General features: G+C 47.1%; 1 protein-coding gene across 1 annotated transcript in view; it reads left to right on the forward strand.

The window, feature by feature from the left end:
• The window catches only part of POLE (DNA polymerase epsilon, catalytic subunit), a 56385-nt gene that overhangs the window by 1616 nt on the left and 37517 nt on the right, over positions 1 to 17252 (forward strand). The window contains exons 2-17 of the mRNA XM_060027823.1: positions 3615 to 3756; positions 4201 to 4281; positions 4713 to 4757; positions 4911 to 5003; positions 5314 to 5468; positions 8099 to 8240; positions 8367 to 8447; positions 9186 to 9293; positions 9614 to 9724; positions 9999 to 10084; positions 10256 to 10375; positions 11835 to 11967; positions 12061 to 12174; positions 12285 to 12497; positions 12774 to 12881; positions 17089 to 17217. Of these exons, the coding sequence (XP_059883806.1) occupies positions 3615 to 3756; positions 4201 to 4281; positions 4713 to 4757; positions 4911 to 5003; positions 5314 to 5468; positions 8099 to 8240; positions 8367 to 8447; positions 9186 to 9293; positions 9614 to 9724; positions 9999 to 10084; positions 10256 to 10375; positions 11835 to 11967; positions 12061 to 12174; positions 12285 to 12497; positions 12774 to 12881; positions 17089 to 17217 (1861 nt within the window). The remainder of the gene's footprint in view (positions 1 to 3614; positions 3757 to 4200; positions 4282 to 4712; positions 4758 to 4910; positions 5004 to 5313; positions 5469 to 8098; positions 8241 to 8366; positions 8448 to 9185; positions 9294 to 9613; positions 9725 to 9998; positions 10085 to 10255; positions 10376 to 11834; positions 11968 to 12060; positions 12175 to 12284; positions 12498 to 12773; positions 12882 to 17088; positions 17218 to 17252) is intronic.

The raw sequence follows: 17252 nt of genomic DNA on the forward strand, positions 1-17252 counted from the left end.
ACTCTCTGACCACTTTTGTTTATAAGTTAATAACTAGTGAAATGTGTTACAGTAATTAAAGACATGAATTCTGCACAGGCTTAGTTCAGATCTTTTTTTTTTTCTTTTTAATCTGGTCTCTATTTTGTATATTTAGCTTTCTTAGACTGCTTCCTTTCTTGGATTGCACATACATATTTTTCTCTGCTCACTGGTTTATAAAGTAGCTCATTTATTTACATTAAGACAAAAAGGCAGGACTTCCCTGGTGGTGCAATGGTTAAGAATCCACCTGCCAACGCAGGGGACACGGGTTCGAGCCCTGGTCCGGGAAGATCCCACATGTCGCGGAGCAACTGAGCCTGTGCACCACAACTACTGAGCCTGTGCTCTAGAGCCCGTGAGCCACAACTACTGAGCCCTCGTGCCACAACTACTGAAGCCCACGCAGCTAGAGCCCATGCTCCACACAAGAGAAGCCACCGCAATGAGAAGCCCTTGCTTGCCGCAACTAGAGAAAGCAATGAAGCAATGAAGCACAGCAATGAAGACCCAATGCAACCAAAAATAAATAAAAAAAAGACAAAAAGGCAAGGGATATCGATTCTTAGCTGTACATTTTTGAGGAGTGCAGAATATAGTTGGCTTAGCTAATAAATAGGCCTTCTGCCAAAAATATATAGGGTCCAGAATCTCAGAACTGCAGTTTAAAGAAGAGACTAGCTTTTTTTTTTTTTTTTTTGGGCTGTGTTGGGTCTTTGTTCTGCACGTGGGCTTTTCTAGTTGCAGAGAGCGGGGGCTACTCTTCGTTGCAGTGCACGGGCTTCTCATTGCGGTGGCTTCTTTTGTTGCGGAGCACGGGCTTTAGGCACGCGGGCTTCAGTAGTCGTGGCACGAGGGCTCAGTAGTTGTGGTGCACAGGCTTAATTGCTCCGCGGCACGTGGGATCTTCCCGGACCAGGGCTCGCACTGGTGTCCGCTGCCTTAGCAGGCCGATTCTTAACCACTGCTCCACCAGGGAAGCCCTAGCATTTGTGTTTTAAGTTGGGATGCTAATAAAATAATTGTTCTGTTTTGAAGATAGATAAGCCATAATTACTCTGGTCGATCTAGATGGGATCACACCTGTGGAGTTAAAGATTGTGAACAATTTGGGATCATCCCAGCCTCTGGAATCAGAACAGTTTTGGATAGTTCTGTTGGTGGAAAGTCTTCGTCAAGTACTTAATTTAAGGTTTATGATCAAATCTGTATGAAGAGTTATTTACAAAATCCTAACCAGAGAAAGGCTTGGGAAGTTTGAAGCAGATGTACTGAGCTGAGAAGTGATTTCCCTTCTCAGTTGAGATAGTTCCTCTCACACAGAACAATATTATATCCCCACTTTTATCCATATGTGGTTCTACTGACATCTAGACTCAGGCGTCCCAGAAGATACATCGTGTTTTTAAGGTACACTTTATTCTGCCACAACAGGTGAGTTTCTGTAACCCCAGTTTGCTCATATGTAGTTGGTAAACAGGAGAATATCAGTAACATGTGGAGATTATATTGGTTCATTTGCAATTTTCTCTAGGCAAGGGGGTTGGAATCCGCAGTAGGGAAGGAAAGAGCTCTTGGTTGGAGTGTTGCACAGACATGTGCACTGTTGGCTCTGTTTGAAGAAAATTTCATCTGAGCGCCTGCACCAGGGCCTCCCTCCCATCTCGGGTGGCAGGCTACACTTTTCTCCTGTGCTCAGCAGTCATAAACCAGCACCTCTCCTCTCATGTTGTGCATTTAAAACAAACAGCTCTTTAAAAACGTGGTTAATGACGTTGCCGTGTAGAAATTAAAGCTACCTTACAATGTTTATAAACCAGGTAAAAGAGAAAACGGCCTAGCCTGGGTCACTGCTGTCTCTATACACTCAGGCACTGCAGACCTCCTTGTTGCACTTTGCTAGTGTGAAATGCGCTTTCCCAGATGTGCTGTAGCCACCTCAGTGTGTGTAGGAGTACTGTGCTTTATTTACATGTGCCTTGCACAGGGTAGTACCTGAAAAGCGTTCAGTCAATATTTTTCCAACTCAAATTACACGACTTGAAAACACAGATGAATTAGTTCATTCAAGTTATTTCAAATAACTCTGACATTACAGAATTTTACCTTGTAGATGACAAAAAACAGATATTCCCCTCTGTTTCTATTGATCTTCAGTAAATATCACACATACTATATCAAGCACCCACTCAGCTACAAAAAATCCTATCCTCACATCATATGCATCATGTGATTTAATCATCACTGCTCCTTTTTGGTAGAACTAGACTCCCCTCCATTGGTCATTCATTTTTTCATACATAATACTGTGCTGCCAACTTGGCACTTTTCAAAGTGCTTTTACGTTCATTGTCTCTAATGCTCATGAAAATCCTGTGTGGTAGATACCGTTAATTGCATTTTCCAAGAAACAAACTAAATTTGGGAACTAACATTTAAAAAATAAAGAAACAACTTTTTATTTTGAGATAGTGGTAGATTCTTATGCAGTTGTAAGAAATTACACAGAGATCCCTTAACCCAGTTTCCCCTAGTGGTAACATCTGATGTAACTAGAGTGCAATGTCACAACCAGAAAATTGACGATACAACCATGCATGCACACTTATCTATGTGTGTGTGTATTTAGTTTCGCGCACTTTGTGTATTCATGACCACCGCCACCGCAATCAAGACGCAGAACAGTTCTGTCCCAAGGATCCCTCGTGCTACCTTCTTATAGCCACAGCCACCTCCCTTCCCCCATTCGTGGCAGCTACTAATCTGTTCTCCATCTCTAACTGTTATTTTAAGAATGCTGTATAAGTGGAATAAAATATGCAGTTTGGGGGAGTTGGCTTTTTCACGCAGCATAATTCCCTTGAGACCCATCCAGGTTATTGCATGTATCAGTAAGTTTGTTATCAATGAATTGTATTCCATGGGAAGGATAAAACATGGGTTAAATATTCACCTGTTGAAGAATATCTGGGTTGTTTCGGCTTTTTGTCTGTAATGAACAAAGCTGCAATGAACATTCACATGCAAGTTTTTGGTATGAGCACGACTTTTCTCTGGGATAAAAGCCCAGGATTGCAGTACTGGACTTTGTGCTTTTTTTTTTTTTTTTTTTTTTTTTTTTTTTTGCGGTACGCGGGCCTCTCACCGTTGTGGCCTCTCCCGCTGCGGAGCACAGGCTCCGGACGCGCAGGCTCAGCGGCCACGGCTCACCGGCCCAGCCGCTCCGCGGCATGTGGGATCCTCCCGAACCAGGGCACGAACCCGTGTCCCCTGCATCGCAGGCGGACTCCCAACCACTGCGCCACCAGGGAAGCCCTGTGCATTTTTAATATCCCACGAGGCAGCAGTGTCCAGCCAAGATTGTTGTTTTTATTAGTGTTCTGGTTGCACAGGTAAACAAGTTTTGAGGGTTCTGCCCCAGTCATCTTTTTCCTGAGACCTGTTATCTTAATGAGCTATTTTGCCAAATGTGAGGTTTTTCAGGGATGCTCCTACCATGTCACAAACGAAATTCTTACACTAGGCAGACTGAGGGCTGCGGGAGTAGATAGTGTCATGATCAGCGGAGACCGGATTTCTCTCCTTTCACTCAGGGACGATGGCCCCTCTACCTCTGTCTCGGCACTCAAGCGCCTGGAGCGCAGTCAATGGACAGATAAGATGGATCTGCGGTTTGGTTTTGAGAGACTCAAGGAGCCTGGTGAGAAGACAGGCTGGCTTATCAACATGCACCCTGTAAGCACCTGTGCTTTTCCTCCATCTTCCTCTTTCCATTCAGGAGGGTGGCTGCACCCCTTGTGGCATAGCCCTTGTCTGAAGAGTAGGTGACCCCCAGTGGGAACCTGTTGTCTGGGCAATACAGGTAGAGATGGGATTGTTCGTAGCTCTCCTGCTTTCCTCTCTAACTTCTTTGGGTCATAAAGAGGCCACTGGGAAGACTGAGGTAAGGGGCATCCCTGTTACCCATAAGAATAAAGCTTTCAAAGATGAGGGGGGAACAGAAATTCCCATTTGGAGGCTGTTATGATGCGGTTCTTGTGAATGGGGCCAGTAGTGTTTATGCAAAAGGGTAGAGAAAGATTTTGTTTTTAAAGTGCTCAGTTTCCCAGAGAAGGAGGAAAAGGCTCTTGTGCTGTGTAGAGGATAACTTTGTGCCCATGTTGACTGCTTCTCTTGTAGACGGAGATTTTAGATGAAGATAAACGCTTAGTTAGTGCAGTGGATTACTACTTTATTCAAGATGATGGGAGCAGATTTAAGGTAAGCCCTTGACATCCAAGAAGCTAACAACCACTCAGTAATGAGGCATAGCTGGGCTCAAAATGGCAAGTGTCCTTTTAGCTCTGCAACTGTGAGGAGAGGGATTGGGAGGCTTGCGGTGTGCAGTTTCCTGAAGCCCTTTAGGGACATGGGCCCCTTGGAGCCGCATTAGTCACCACTTAAGTTGTCCTAAGAGAAGCTAGCTCAGAAAGACTGAAAGATGAGCAGCATTGTGTCTCTTAGACTCTTGCCCCTGTGATATGTGCAGGTCCTAATTTTCTATTGCACTGTCTCTCTTAAGATATGTCAAGGTCAAGGATGCATTGGATCTAGGCTAGGCTATATCACGGGTATAACAGCAAACAGCCTGTCTTCATTTTTCTTCCTTTTTTCTTTCTCATCACCCCCCTGAATGGGTGTGACTCTTGCAGGTGGCCTTGCCCTATAAGCCATATTTCTACATTGCAACCAGAAAGGTAAGTCTGTGGTTCATGGCATCAGGTCAAACGACCTGTGCCTCGTTTTGTGGGGGGATTTAAAACTGGAAATAAAGAGGCTTCAAGAGAAATAAGCAAGGAAGGAAATAGATTTTACTAATGGGAAGTCCTTTCATTCTGATCCTGATTTAGGGTTGTGAGCGAGAAGTTTCGTCTTTTCTCTCTAAGAAGTTTCAGGGTAAAATCGCTAAAGTAGAGACTGTCCCTAAAGAGGATCTGGACTTGGTGAGTATCACCCAGCCCTTTCAGGGTAAATGAGGCCGGGTCCACCCTGCCCATGGGGTGAGATGGGAAGAGGACAAGTTCCACACCTGTGGGACAGTATAGATGATGGGCTTTGGTGACTGTCCCTGTATCCTCTTAGAGAACTCTAGTGGCATAGTTGGTGCCACATGCAGAGTTGAACACGGTGCTTTGGAGTTGCCAACTCTTCAAATCATTTATTTACCTTTGAATCGTCTCGCCTTATTTCCTCTCCCCAATGTAGTATTTTTTTTCTCTTTGAATTCATGAGCACCATCTCTTCACTCTGTAGCCAAATCACTTGGTTGGGTTGAAACGAAATTACATTAAGCTGTCCTTCAACACCGTGGAGGACCTTGTCAAAGTGAGGAAGGAGATCTCCCCTGCTGTGAAGAAAAACCGGGAACAGGGCCACACCAGTGATGCCTATACGGCTATGCTCACCAGGTAAGCTTCATTCACATAAGCAGAGCAGCCAGTCAGTCCACAAGGACTGTTTCCCATTTTTCCTACGTTTACAAGATGGGTAGGAGGTGGGAAAACTCAGCAATAAAATTACCTTAATGATTGGCTCCATTCAATGTGGAAACAGTTTTGAGCAATTAGGTAGACTTTCTTTCTTCTTTCTTTTCTTTTTTTTTTTTTTTTTTTTTTTTTGCGGTACGCGGGCCTCTCACTGTTGTGGCCTCTCCCGTTGCGGAGCACAGGCTCCGGACGCGCAGGCTCAGCGGCCATGGCTCATGGGCCCAGCCGCTCCGTGGCATGTGGGATCCTCCCGGACCAGGGCATGAACCCATGTCCCCTGCATCGGCAGGCGGACTCTCAACCACTGCGCCACCAGGGAAGCCCTGGTAGACTTTCTTATATGTTCCCTTTGTGTTAAATAAATGGTGGATTCCCAGGCTGTATTTTAGATGTCCCTTTTATCTTACATAGAGAGTAGATTTGTGGCTCCAAATTTAGTTGCTGTAACAGACATTTTAGATTTCTAATCCCACCATCTTAACACAGTCTGTTTTCATGGTTTTTAGTAAGTGTTAAGATGTCTGCAATTTTTATTAAATACCCATATTTGCATAGCACATCTTCTCCAGAGATCCCTGGGTATTATACAGAGAAATTTAAATATAGGACAACAAACACTGTTCATTAAATATTTAGACAGCAACAGTAATAAGAAACAGGGTAAGAGATTAAGAAGAAATCTTGGCTAATTAAAAGTTGTGATGACTTCCACATACAGATGGCCAACAGGCGCATGAAAAGATGCTCAACATCTCTATTAGGGAAATGCAAAGCAAAACTACAGTGAGGTACCACCTCACACTAGTCAGAATGGCCATCATTAAAAAGTCTACAGGGCTTCCCTGGTGGCGCAGTGGTTGAGAGTCCGCCTGCCGATGCAGGGGACATGGGTTCGTGCCCTGGTCCGGGAAGATCCCACATGCCGCGGAGCGGCTGGGCCCGTGAGCCATGGCCACTGAGCCTGCGCGTCCGGAGCCTGTGCTCCGCAACGGGAGAGGCCACAACAGTGAGAGGCCCGCGTACTGCAAAACAAACAAACAAACAAAAAACACTACAAATAACAAATGCTGGAGAGAGTGTGGAGAAAAGGGAACCCTCCTACCCTGTTGGTAGGAATGTAAATTGGTGCAGTCATTATGGAGAACAGTATGGAGGTTCCTCAAAAAACTAAAAAATAGAGTGCCATATGACTCAGCCATCCCACTCCTGGGCCTATATCCGGACAAAACCATAATTCCAAAAGATACATGCACCCCTATGTTCATAGCTGCATTATTCACAATGGCCAAGACATGGAAACAACCTAAATGTCCATCGACAGATGAATGGATAAAGAAGATGTGGCACATGTATACAGTGGAATACAACTCAGCCATAAAAAAGAATAGAATAATGCCATTTGCAGCAGCATGGGTGGACTTAGAGATTATCATACTAAGCGAAGTAAGTCAGAAAGGGAAAGAAAATACTATATATCACTTATAATGTGGAATCTAAAATATGACACAAATGAACTTATCTACGAAACAAAAACAGACTCATGGACATACAGAACAGACTTGTGGTTGCCAAGGGGAAGGTGGGGGGGGAGGGATGGATTGGGAGATTGGGGTTAGCGGATGCAAACTATTATATATAGAATGGATAAACAATAAGGCCTACTGTATAGCATAGGGAACTATATTTAATACCCTGTGGTAAACAATAATGGAAAAGAATTTTTAAAAGAATGTTTATATATGTATAACTGAATCATTTTGCTGTACAGCAGAAATTAACACAACATTGTAAATCAGCTCTACTTCAATTTTTAAAAAAGGCACACAAAAAGTTAAGATGACTTCAGAAGAACTAATTGTATCCTCTGACAAAAGTTGATCAGTTTGGGACCCTGAACATTTCTGCACACTACCCCCCCACAGTGGCCCATTAATTACTTTTCAGAATATTGCAAGTTGTAACCAGAGACCGAGTCCCCAGAGGCCTGCCTTCTCTAAAACCCATTGCCTTTCTTTCCCCCCTTAATAGTCCATTCGGTATTTGAAAGCTTAGTGGGCTAATATTGGAGTGAATATTCTAGTGACAATGATTCCCTCTTTGATATGGTAAGAATAATTATGATACAGAAATAGTCACTGTTTACCTGTCACTTCACCATGCCTACAGCTTTGTGGCTAGTACCTCATGACACTCTTGCAGGGTGGGCCTGTTACTGTCATCCTCGTTTTCTTGATGAAGAAATAAGCTCAGTGAGGGTGGGTCACATCTGTAGACATGCCTCCCAAGTAACAGTTTCCTTTCTTTGCTCTTTTAAATGGGGTGTAACTTACGTCCTATAAAATGAATGTCCTAAGTATACTGAATTTCCTTGTGTCTGTGGCCTGCTGCTTGGTGGGGTGGGGTTCATCCAAGGTCATTCCTTACGAAGGGCCTGTCCTGATCATCTCAGCCACGTTGTAAAACTTTAGTGTTTTCATTGTATGGACACTGGTCTTCCCCCCTCCAGCCCCTAGCGGAGCATAGTTGAAAAAGCTGCTGTCTTTATTTTGCAGTGTTCTACAAGGGGGCAGTGTGATTACTGACGAAGAGGAAGCCTCTAAGAAGATTTCTGACCAATTGGACAACATTGTGGACATGCGAGAGTACGATGTGCCCTACCACATCCGCCTCTCCATTGACCTGAAGATCCATGTGGTGAGTGGGCTATTGCATGTGGGCAGTTCCTGATAGCCAGGAGGTGATACTGAAGGATAGATCCATAGAGTTGACTTCCTTGGACAGATGTAGAAGTCTTTAGTTAATGCACCACACGTCCTGCAGGCTCACTGGTACAACATCCGGTACCGAGGAAGTGCCTTTCCAGTGGAAATTGCCCGCCGCGATGACCTTGTTGAACGACCCGTAAGTACTACTTGTATTTCTTCCATCTTAAACTTTCCAGTTGTTTTTGGAGAGTGAATTCTGTGCTGAAAGGTGAATTTGATTCAAAGGTTTGTTTGCTTCTTTTTCCTCAGATACCTTCTTAAAAGAATTATGGGGTAGTTGTTTTTTTCATCAGTTTCTGACCTGACAGTATAATTTGACTTTGCACACAGACATCATCACGTGACGTCAGTATTTGAGCTAGGCTGGATCGGAACATTTGAGGGAAAGCTCTGACTTCCATTTTGGGTGGTTAATAGTAAAGTGATACGTTGAAAAGTGGATTCATAACTGGTTTGGGGACAGCTTTGTGATCTTGGGAAAGTCTATATACTCTGTTTTCTCACATCCAAAATGAAGTTGTCAGTTCTGTATCATAATCTCCTGTCAGGGTTGCCATAAAGGACAAAATGAGTGATGCATTTTAAAGAGCTTTGAGACTCAGGTGTTCTGTAATTCTAGACTTTTCCTGTGAACAGCTACTCTAGCATTTTTTCATATGTTTAAGTTTTCATATCCTCATGGTATTCTGGACATAGGTCATTCATCCCCAAGATGCCAGTCCCACTTCCTCCTGAACCTTTCCCGGCAGCAGCTTGACTCTTACTTTTAGTAACTGGCCGTAGAGGTGGAGGTGGTGGGTGTCAAGAGGACCACAGGGTCTCCAGAGCTCAGCTTGGTTTGTGGCCGACTTAATGCTACATTTTGTCCCTTCAGGACCCTGTGGTTTTAGCATTTGACATTGAGACGACCAAACTGCCCCTCAAGTTTCCCGATGCTGAGACTGATCAGATTATGATGATTTCCTATATGATTGATGGTCAGGTGAGTGGTGCCTTCTGGGATGTAAGCTCTCTGTGAACAAGGACCATAGCTGGTCCCCAAACCAGAACAGTGTCCACCCTTGGTTAGTACTTTTTTTGTGAATAATGAGTGAGTGGAGTCCACAGAACCTGTTCTAACATCCAGCCACACCCTGCCTTCCAGGCAAATCTGAGGATTAGGTAGAGTGTCTCTTCTTGGGAAAGCCAGGGCGCTTCAAGCTGCTGCAGAGATTTCGTAGCGAGAGTCTCTGGGCTGCGTGTGAGAGGTGTGTCTTTGGCTTTGTGTCTCTAACTCATACTGACTGCTAATGAACTTCCCAGGGCTACCTCATCACCAACAGGGAGATCGTCTCAGAAGATATAGAAGATTTCGAGTTCACCCCCAAGCCAGAATATGAAGGGCCCTTCTATGTCTTCAATGCGCCTGATGAGGTAGAGGTGTCACTTGGGAAACTGCCTGATGTTTGGGGTAGAGTGGGAAGGGGAGGCAGGCCTGGTGACCCTCTTAGGCCTCAGCATTCCTCTAATCATAGCAGCAGCTGGACTCAGTCCCCAGTGGTTGGTCCTCGTTCACCTGGAGGCCCTGTTGGGTTGGAAATAACAGGCTTACGTGAGGTTGCTGCTCCTCAGCTTTGGAGAGCTGCCTGGAAATCGCTTGAAGGAGAGTAAAAGCAACCCTCTGACTGCTAAGATTTGTTGAATTCAGGTTCATCTAATCCAAAGATGGTTCGAACACATCCAGGAGACCAAACCCAACATCATGGTCACCTATAATGGGGACTTTTTTGACTGGTGAGTCAGAACGGGGGTGGGGGGGGGAGGAGCACCGCTGGGTGGCGCGGGCAGGCTCCGCACTGCGATTGAGAGGAGTTCGCGTGAGGCGTCCCCTGGGGGCAGTCTTCCCGGTCTCTTAGGAATTAGAGACTCACTGCCCCACGTGCTTGTCCATCCTCTCGTCATTAGGCCGTTTGTGGAGGCCAGAGCAGCGGTCCATGGACTGAGCATGTACCAGGAGGTTGGGTTCCAGAAGGACAGCCAGGGGGAGTACAAAGCACCCCAGTGCATCCACATGGACTGTCTCAGGTAGGCCCCACAGCTCACCTGGCAGCTGGTCACAGTGTCTCATGAGGGCTTCCTGTGAGTGAGGTCCAAGGTTCCCTTCTCGCACACGCTGGTCCTGTCCACAAGAAGTAGCTCCCATCATCTGAGAGAACAGTGGCTGCCGGCTCTGCCCAGGTCCCGGGATGTGTCTTTCATCATTTGTTCATCCTTCATTCAGTCAGCACACACGCTGAGCACTGGTCCTCAGGGTGTGGAAACCAGACCAGAAAGAAAGACCTGGTAGAGTGAGGCCCGGTGCTATGGGAGCTCGTGGAGGGGCCTTGGCTTCCCACACGAGGTTGGGATGTGGTAGTCAGGCTCGTGCATGGTGTCCAGGCAGGCTGGGGTGTCCAGGCTGAGGACAAGTGTGCAAAGTGGCCCAGAGTGCTGAGGGGCAAGGCTGGAGTGGAAGGAGGTCTCGTGGGCTTTCTGTGCCTGGTGGGGAGGGGTTTTTATCTTGGTGGTCATGGGGAGCCATTGATGCGTTTTCTCTTTAGCCCTGGTGTTACGGCACGTGGATTGAAGGGGCAGGCTGGGTCATAACGTGCACAGGAGTGAAGAGGGCTGGACTAGAGATATTTGAGAGCCGAGGACTTGGGGATCTCTAGATTTGGGGATAGGTGCAGGAGGCATGGCGAACTCTGGTTCTCAGGGCTTGGGGTGGGCTTATGGGGGAATAGAACACAGCTCGGGTTCCGAGTAGCAGCAGGCCTGGGAGCCCTACCCACGTGGAGGGCCTGGAGACTGTGGGGCACTGTGATGTGGTTAAAAAAAAAAAAAAAAGGTGATAGTTGATAGATTCTCAAGAAGAGAAGTAAAAGAGAAGCGGGCACCCTCAGTGGAGGCAGCAGCGCCATGGAGGCCCCAGTGGGGCATTTCTGAGGGAGAGGACGGCCCACAGGGCAGAGAGGCCAAGGAAGGTGAGATTGGATGCTGCCAGTAAGAAGATGTGGGTCCTAGAGAGACAACGGTGTGTGTCATGGGGGAAGAGGTGGAGATGGGCGCGAGGTGGCCTGGAGTGTTTCTGTGCTAAAGGGATGGTGCAAGAGGATGAGGAGAGTTTGACGACAGGGTGTGAGGGGCGGGGAGAGCAGGGCAGAGCCTGGCTGTAGAGGGGACAAGCCGTGGAGGGATCCAGAACGCCAGAGGGCGCAGGTTCCTGCCTGCCCCCCTTTGCGTTTCTCTGTGAGGCTGAGAGGAAGGCCGTGGGGCTGGAAGGACCGGCTCTGGCATCTCCTTGTTGGTGGGTTTGTCTGTGAAATTGACTGGATCCGGGTGAAAGCTTTTTACAAGGGGCCTGCACCACGTGACGCCTTGGAGATCTTTGGGTGCCCATCAGGACCCTGCATCTTCCTGTGGTGTGTCCGGCTTTGCAGCCTCTCACAGGTTCCTGGGCTTCGTCTCAGAATCATTTCTGGCTTTTGCTCTTTCTCATTCCCAGGTGGGTGAAGAGGGACAGTTACCTTCCCGTGGGCAGCCACAACCTCAAAGCAGCTGCCAAAGCCAAGCTGGGCTATGACCCCGTGGAGCTGGACCCCGAGGACATGTGCCGGATGGCCACTGAGCAGCCCCAGGCACGTGCCCTGCCTCGCTGAGTCGCCCTTCGGCTGGCGGTGGTGGCCTGCTGGGCGCCTCATTGACCTTACTCTCTGATATTCTCTCCTTAGACGCTGGCCACCTACTCGGTGTCAGACGCAGTGGCCACATACTACCTGTACATGAAGTACGTCCACCCCTTTATATTCGCCCTGTGCACCATTATCCCCATGGAACCCGATGAGGTCAGTGCCTCTCCTGGCCCGCTGCCTGCCAGGGGTGGTCCCAGGCAGCTGATGCGGACGCAGCCGTTGGAGTTTGGTGTTTGGCTTAAAGCCTGGCGTTTCCCCCGTAGGTGCTGCGGAAGGGCTCCGGGACGCTGTGTGAGGCCTTGCTGATGGTACAGGCCTTCCACGCCAACATCGTCTTCCCCAACAAGCAGGAGCCAGAGTTCAGCAAGCTGACAGATGATGGCCACGTGCTGGATGCCGAGACCTACGTGGGTGGCCACGTGGAAGCCCTGGAGTCGGGCGTGTTCCGCAGCGATATCCCCTGCCGGTTCCGGATGGTGCGCCCCTCCTGAGGCTCCTGAAGCTGGGCCTCTTCCCGCCAGTGCTGTGGGCGGACCCAGGAAGGACCCAGCCCACAAGGGCTGAAATAAAGCCCTTGCCCCTTGGGCCCCTTGCCAGCCGTCCTTTGTCTGGCCTGCCCTTTAGGGTGCTGTAGGGCGAGCACTTGGCTCCTTCTGGAGCATTCTCTTTGTAGCGTCCCACCTGAGGCAGGTTACTTGGTGCGAGGGCATTTTCCTCTCTTACTCATGTCCTCTCTTGGTTGTTTGTGTTAGAATCCTGCTGCCTTTGACTTCCTGCTGCAGCGGGTGGAGAAGACCATGCGTCACGCCATCGAGGAAGAGGAGAAGGTGCCCATGGAGCAGGTCACCAACTTCCAAGAGGTGACGCACGGGGGGCTGGAGGGGGGACAGTCCGCTTACACGTCTCGCCTTGCACATTGGCTTCTTTCATCGGCATGTTTATTGTGCACCTATGTTTATTGTGGCGCTTGGGCGCCGAGACAGAGGACACGGGGCCTGGTCTGGTCTAGTTAGGACAGGAGAGCGTGGTGCTCGCAGTGAGTGACTCGATTTGGTGAGGTGGGAGAATTTCACAGAGATGGCGAAGGCTTTTGGGACAAAGTGGTGTGATGTGGGAGAGAGGAAGGCAAGTGAAGGGTTTCGTGCCAGTTTACCTGAACTGTATTTTGTAGGCAATGAGGAGCCATTGGAGGATTTTAACTTTTTATTGTCAAGAGACTTTAAAAAATGATGGTAGGAGTTCCTACAAATTATAGGGCAGAATATAGTGACTGTAAAGTCCATCACATAATGGTTAGAAAATGCCATATGCAAAGCGTGTCACATGACTGGAGGCCCCAGGCGCCTCCCACTTCGCTGTCCTGTTCCTTTGGATGCGGCACATCTTGGGTCTCTGTCAGGTCCTGCTCAACACTTTAACATATTCAGCTACTTTAGTACTTTGCAGTTCTTACCATTTCTAGGATTGATTTCAAGAAACGCCTTATAACAGATTCACCAGGCAAAATTCAAACAAGAACGTGTGCACATGCTCTGCAAACTATGAAGTACTGTGCAGCTCTTGTCAGCTGCAGCTATCATGTACTTTGGGAACTCTCTGTGAACCAACCTGAGAAGGGAGTCTAGGCTGAATAACAAATAGGAGTTAAAGAACAACTTGAAAGGAACAAAGTTACTACTCTTTTTTGAGGGGTTGGTGTGGGTGTGGGCGCAGCAGGCGGGATCTTAGTTCCCAGACGACCAGGGGTCAAACCCAGGCCCCTGGCAGTGAGAGCACTGGGTCCTAACCACTGGACCACCAGGGAGTTCCCAAAAGATACTACTTTCACGTCCAAGAACCAATGAAATGAGTGAGGAGTGAGGCTTAAGGTATGCTAACTGGAGGGACTCCAGACACCTTAGTGAATCTGGATGTGAACTCTTTCTAGGTGACAGGTAGTACGTCTTAGTAGCTGTCTCCAAAGTCCCTGAAACTTCTCTATAGGATGGCCCAGGGTCTTTAGGGGAAGGGCAGCAGGTTCACCTTTTTGTTCCTGAGTGATCATCCGGGCAGTGGTATGATGACAGCTGGTGGGAGGTGTCAGCTGGGGGCTCACAGCGACGTCTGGCCTGTCCAGGTGTCATCCTGTCATCCCAGCCTTCCGCCCCTTATTTGGGTCGTCTTCATCTTCCCTCCAGAGCAGCATTTCAGACCTTGCCTTAGCACAGAGATGGATGGGGGATTGTTCTCCAAATGGCTCATTTGCCTGAGATTCAGTTAGAAACAATAAGTATTACGTTTCTGGTATTTCCTGTTCTCCTTGATAGATGTTCCTTTTAGTCATTTTTTCCTTACTAGCTTGAGTTTGACTTCTTTGGAGGGTTTTAAGGAATTTTTTAATACTAAGGGCAATTTTGCATTCAAGTGATTTTCTAATGTGACTTTACCAAAGTTAATGTATTTCATAAAATATGGCTACCCTTCTGATTGATGTTTTTCTTCTGGTTAATTTTTGCATAATTTAGATGTTTTCCAGTTTATACTTGAATGTCTAGAGATTGGCAAACTATATAGCCCATAAGGCCTGTTTTTGTACAGTCAGCAAGCTAAGAATGGTTTTCATATTTTTTAAATGTTGTAAAAAAATATGTGATAGATTGTGGCCACAAAACCTGAAGTATTTATTATCTGGCCCTTCACAGAGGTTTGCCGACCCCAGATCTAAAGGTTTTTTTTTTTTAGCCAGCTTGTCTAAGAATGCCAGTGTATTCAATTAAGTTATCTAATGAGTGTTAGATAACTCCTAAATACAGTAGTTCTCAAATTTTAGTGCTGCATATACATTTTGGATCAAATAAGTACATACCTAATGTTCTGGTTTAACTAGGTGTTACATTTGGGGAGTGAATAAAAATAAAACAAATACGCGGCTATCAGAGCCTGTTTAGCCTTTTATAGTTTCAGTGACTGTTTTTGTTTTTTAGGACAATATTTTTATTTCTAGAAGCTCTATTGGTTCTTTTTCAAATGTGCTTTATTTCTTTAAAGTGGACTTTTTCTCTTGCTGTTTTATTTTCTAATTTTAATTTTTTTTTGAAGTATAGTGATTTATGTTTCAGGTGTACAGCAGTGTGATTCAGTTATATATATACATATATATATATATACACACATACGCATACGTATGTACATACATTTGAATATATTCTTTTTTTTTTTTTTTTGCCTGTGCCGCATGGCTTGCAGGATCTTAGTTCCCCAACCAGGGATTGAACCCATGCCCCTGCAGTAGAGGTGCAGAGTCCTAACCACTGGACTGCCAGGGAATTCCCTATATATATATATATTTTTTTTCATATTCTTTCCAATTATAGGTTATTACAGGATATTGAATATAATTCCCTGTGCTATACAGTAGGTCTTTGTTGTTTCTCTTCCTGTGTTTTAGATTTTTGGTCTTTATTGTCTTTAATTAGCCTCATTTTAGCATGTTTGCTCCAGGAGGTTACTTCTCTGACGTTCTCAGGGGTCTCCTCCCACTGTGTCTTCTCTCAGTCACGGTGGGTGTTTTTTCCCCATGCTCAGCAGTTTTGGAATGTGAATTCCTCTTCAGTAGGAGGACTGTCAGGTAATTTTACAGTTTCTTCCTGGTTCCACAAAAGTGACACAGGCCTGATGTCCCTTCTTATCTGGTTCCTTGGCTGGAGGGTCTCAGTCTTAGTGGAGAGTTTAATGCAAATCACAGACCTCTTAGCACCCGTGATGACAGATGCTCAGGGAAGATGCTTTCTTTGCCCAGAGCCCAGAATGCACATGGTTTTGTTGAGCAGACTTGTTCTAGTTTATTCTTTTATGGAGGTGGCCTTTGAGAGTCCTGCCTTTATTTGGGGCTCTGTGTTTTGTCTCCCTGTTGTGTGTAGCCTGCCCCTCCCTGAGGAGGCATGAGAAGTGTGAAGGAAAGAGCTCACAGCACAGGCCTGAGGCCGCTGACCTCGGAAAGGCCTGCTGCTCGGCTGCCCTTGGCGTCTGGGAACTCGGGTTCCAGCAGGTTTCTCGCTTCCCTCTGATAGGAAGGCCGCACGGAAGCTCAGTTGCTTGTGCAAACAAGGTGGTCTGTGTGAGCACCTGCTTTCCTTCTGGGATTCCGGGTTTTGGTCCATGCAGGCAGAGCTGCCTATGTGAACGGCCCCCAGTAAGAACCCTGGGCAGTGGGTCTCCACGAGCTTCTCTGGGAGACAGCGCTTCTCATGTGTTGTCATGGCTTGATGCTGGAAGAATTCAGCTCATCCAAGCTTGAGCCTGGGCTCTCCCCAGGCGCCTTTTTCCTTTGCTGATTGAGCTCTGTGTCTTTTCCCTGTGAGTCACCAAACCTGGGGATGGTCTTGGGGACCCCAACACAGGGCCCGGCCCTGCCAGGCACCCATTGAGTCAACTCACTGCTCTGGTTTTGAGTCTGCTCATCACTTTTGTTCTCTGGGGATGACTTAGAAGCTCAGAACTGCATTTACAGGGATATTTTTCACATTTCATTTAGGATTTCTAGGTGTTTGGCATTAGGAGGGTTTTTAAGCTAATAGCCTTGGCTGGAAACAGAATCTGATTCATTGGTTTATAAAGTAATGCTGGAAACAGTCTAGCATCACAGTTCAGAGCAGGTGTTTGGTCTAAGAGGGCCCGTTCTTGAGCCCATACTCACCTCTTGAAACTTCTCATCCATCAGATGAGGGATTGCTGGGATGTTGGTGTTGTGTCACACACCTGCACCATGGGGGCACTCGGGGCACCCAGGAAGTGTGGCTCTTGATAATCTAGCTGGGTCCCCTACCTGCTAGCAGATGGGCCGTGCCATGTGAGGCCACAGACTCTGCACTTTTCTCCCGAACCCCAGAGTTCTTTGGGGTGGAGGCTGCTGCTTCCCGTGATGCTGTCCTGTCTTTTCTTGCAAGTCCCCTGCACATCCAGGGCCTGGTGTTGGTGCCTGTCATCTGTCGTCCGTCTGCAACCCATGGTGCTTTCTCTGTCACTCTGTACAGTCTCCAAGTTTTCGTCTTGGTCGCCAGCCTCCACTTCTTTCCCCTTTCTCTGTAGGTGTGTGATCAGATTAAGGCCAAGCTCATCTCCCTGAAAGATGTTCCTAACCGAATTGAGTGTCCCCTTATCTACCACCTGGACGTGGGGGCCATGTACCCCAACATCATCTTGACGAACCGCCTGCAGGTGAGAGAGATTCTCACATCAGAATCAAGCTCTTT

The sequence above is a fragment of the Delphinus delphis genome, chromosome 13 (genome assembly GCF_949987515.2).
Source record: "Delphinus delphis chromosome 13, mDelDel1.2, whole genome shotgun sequence".
Taxonomy (NCBI): domain Eukaryota; kingdom Metazoa; phylum Chordata; class Mammalia; order Artiodactyla; family Delphinidae; genus Delphinus; species Delphinus delphis.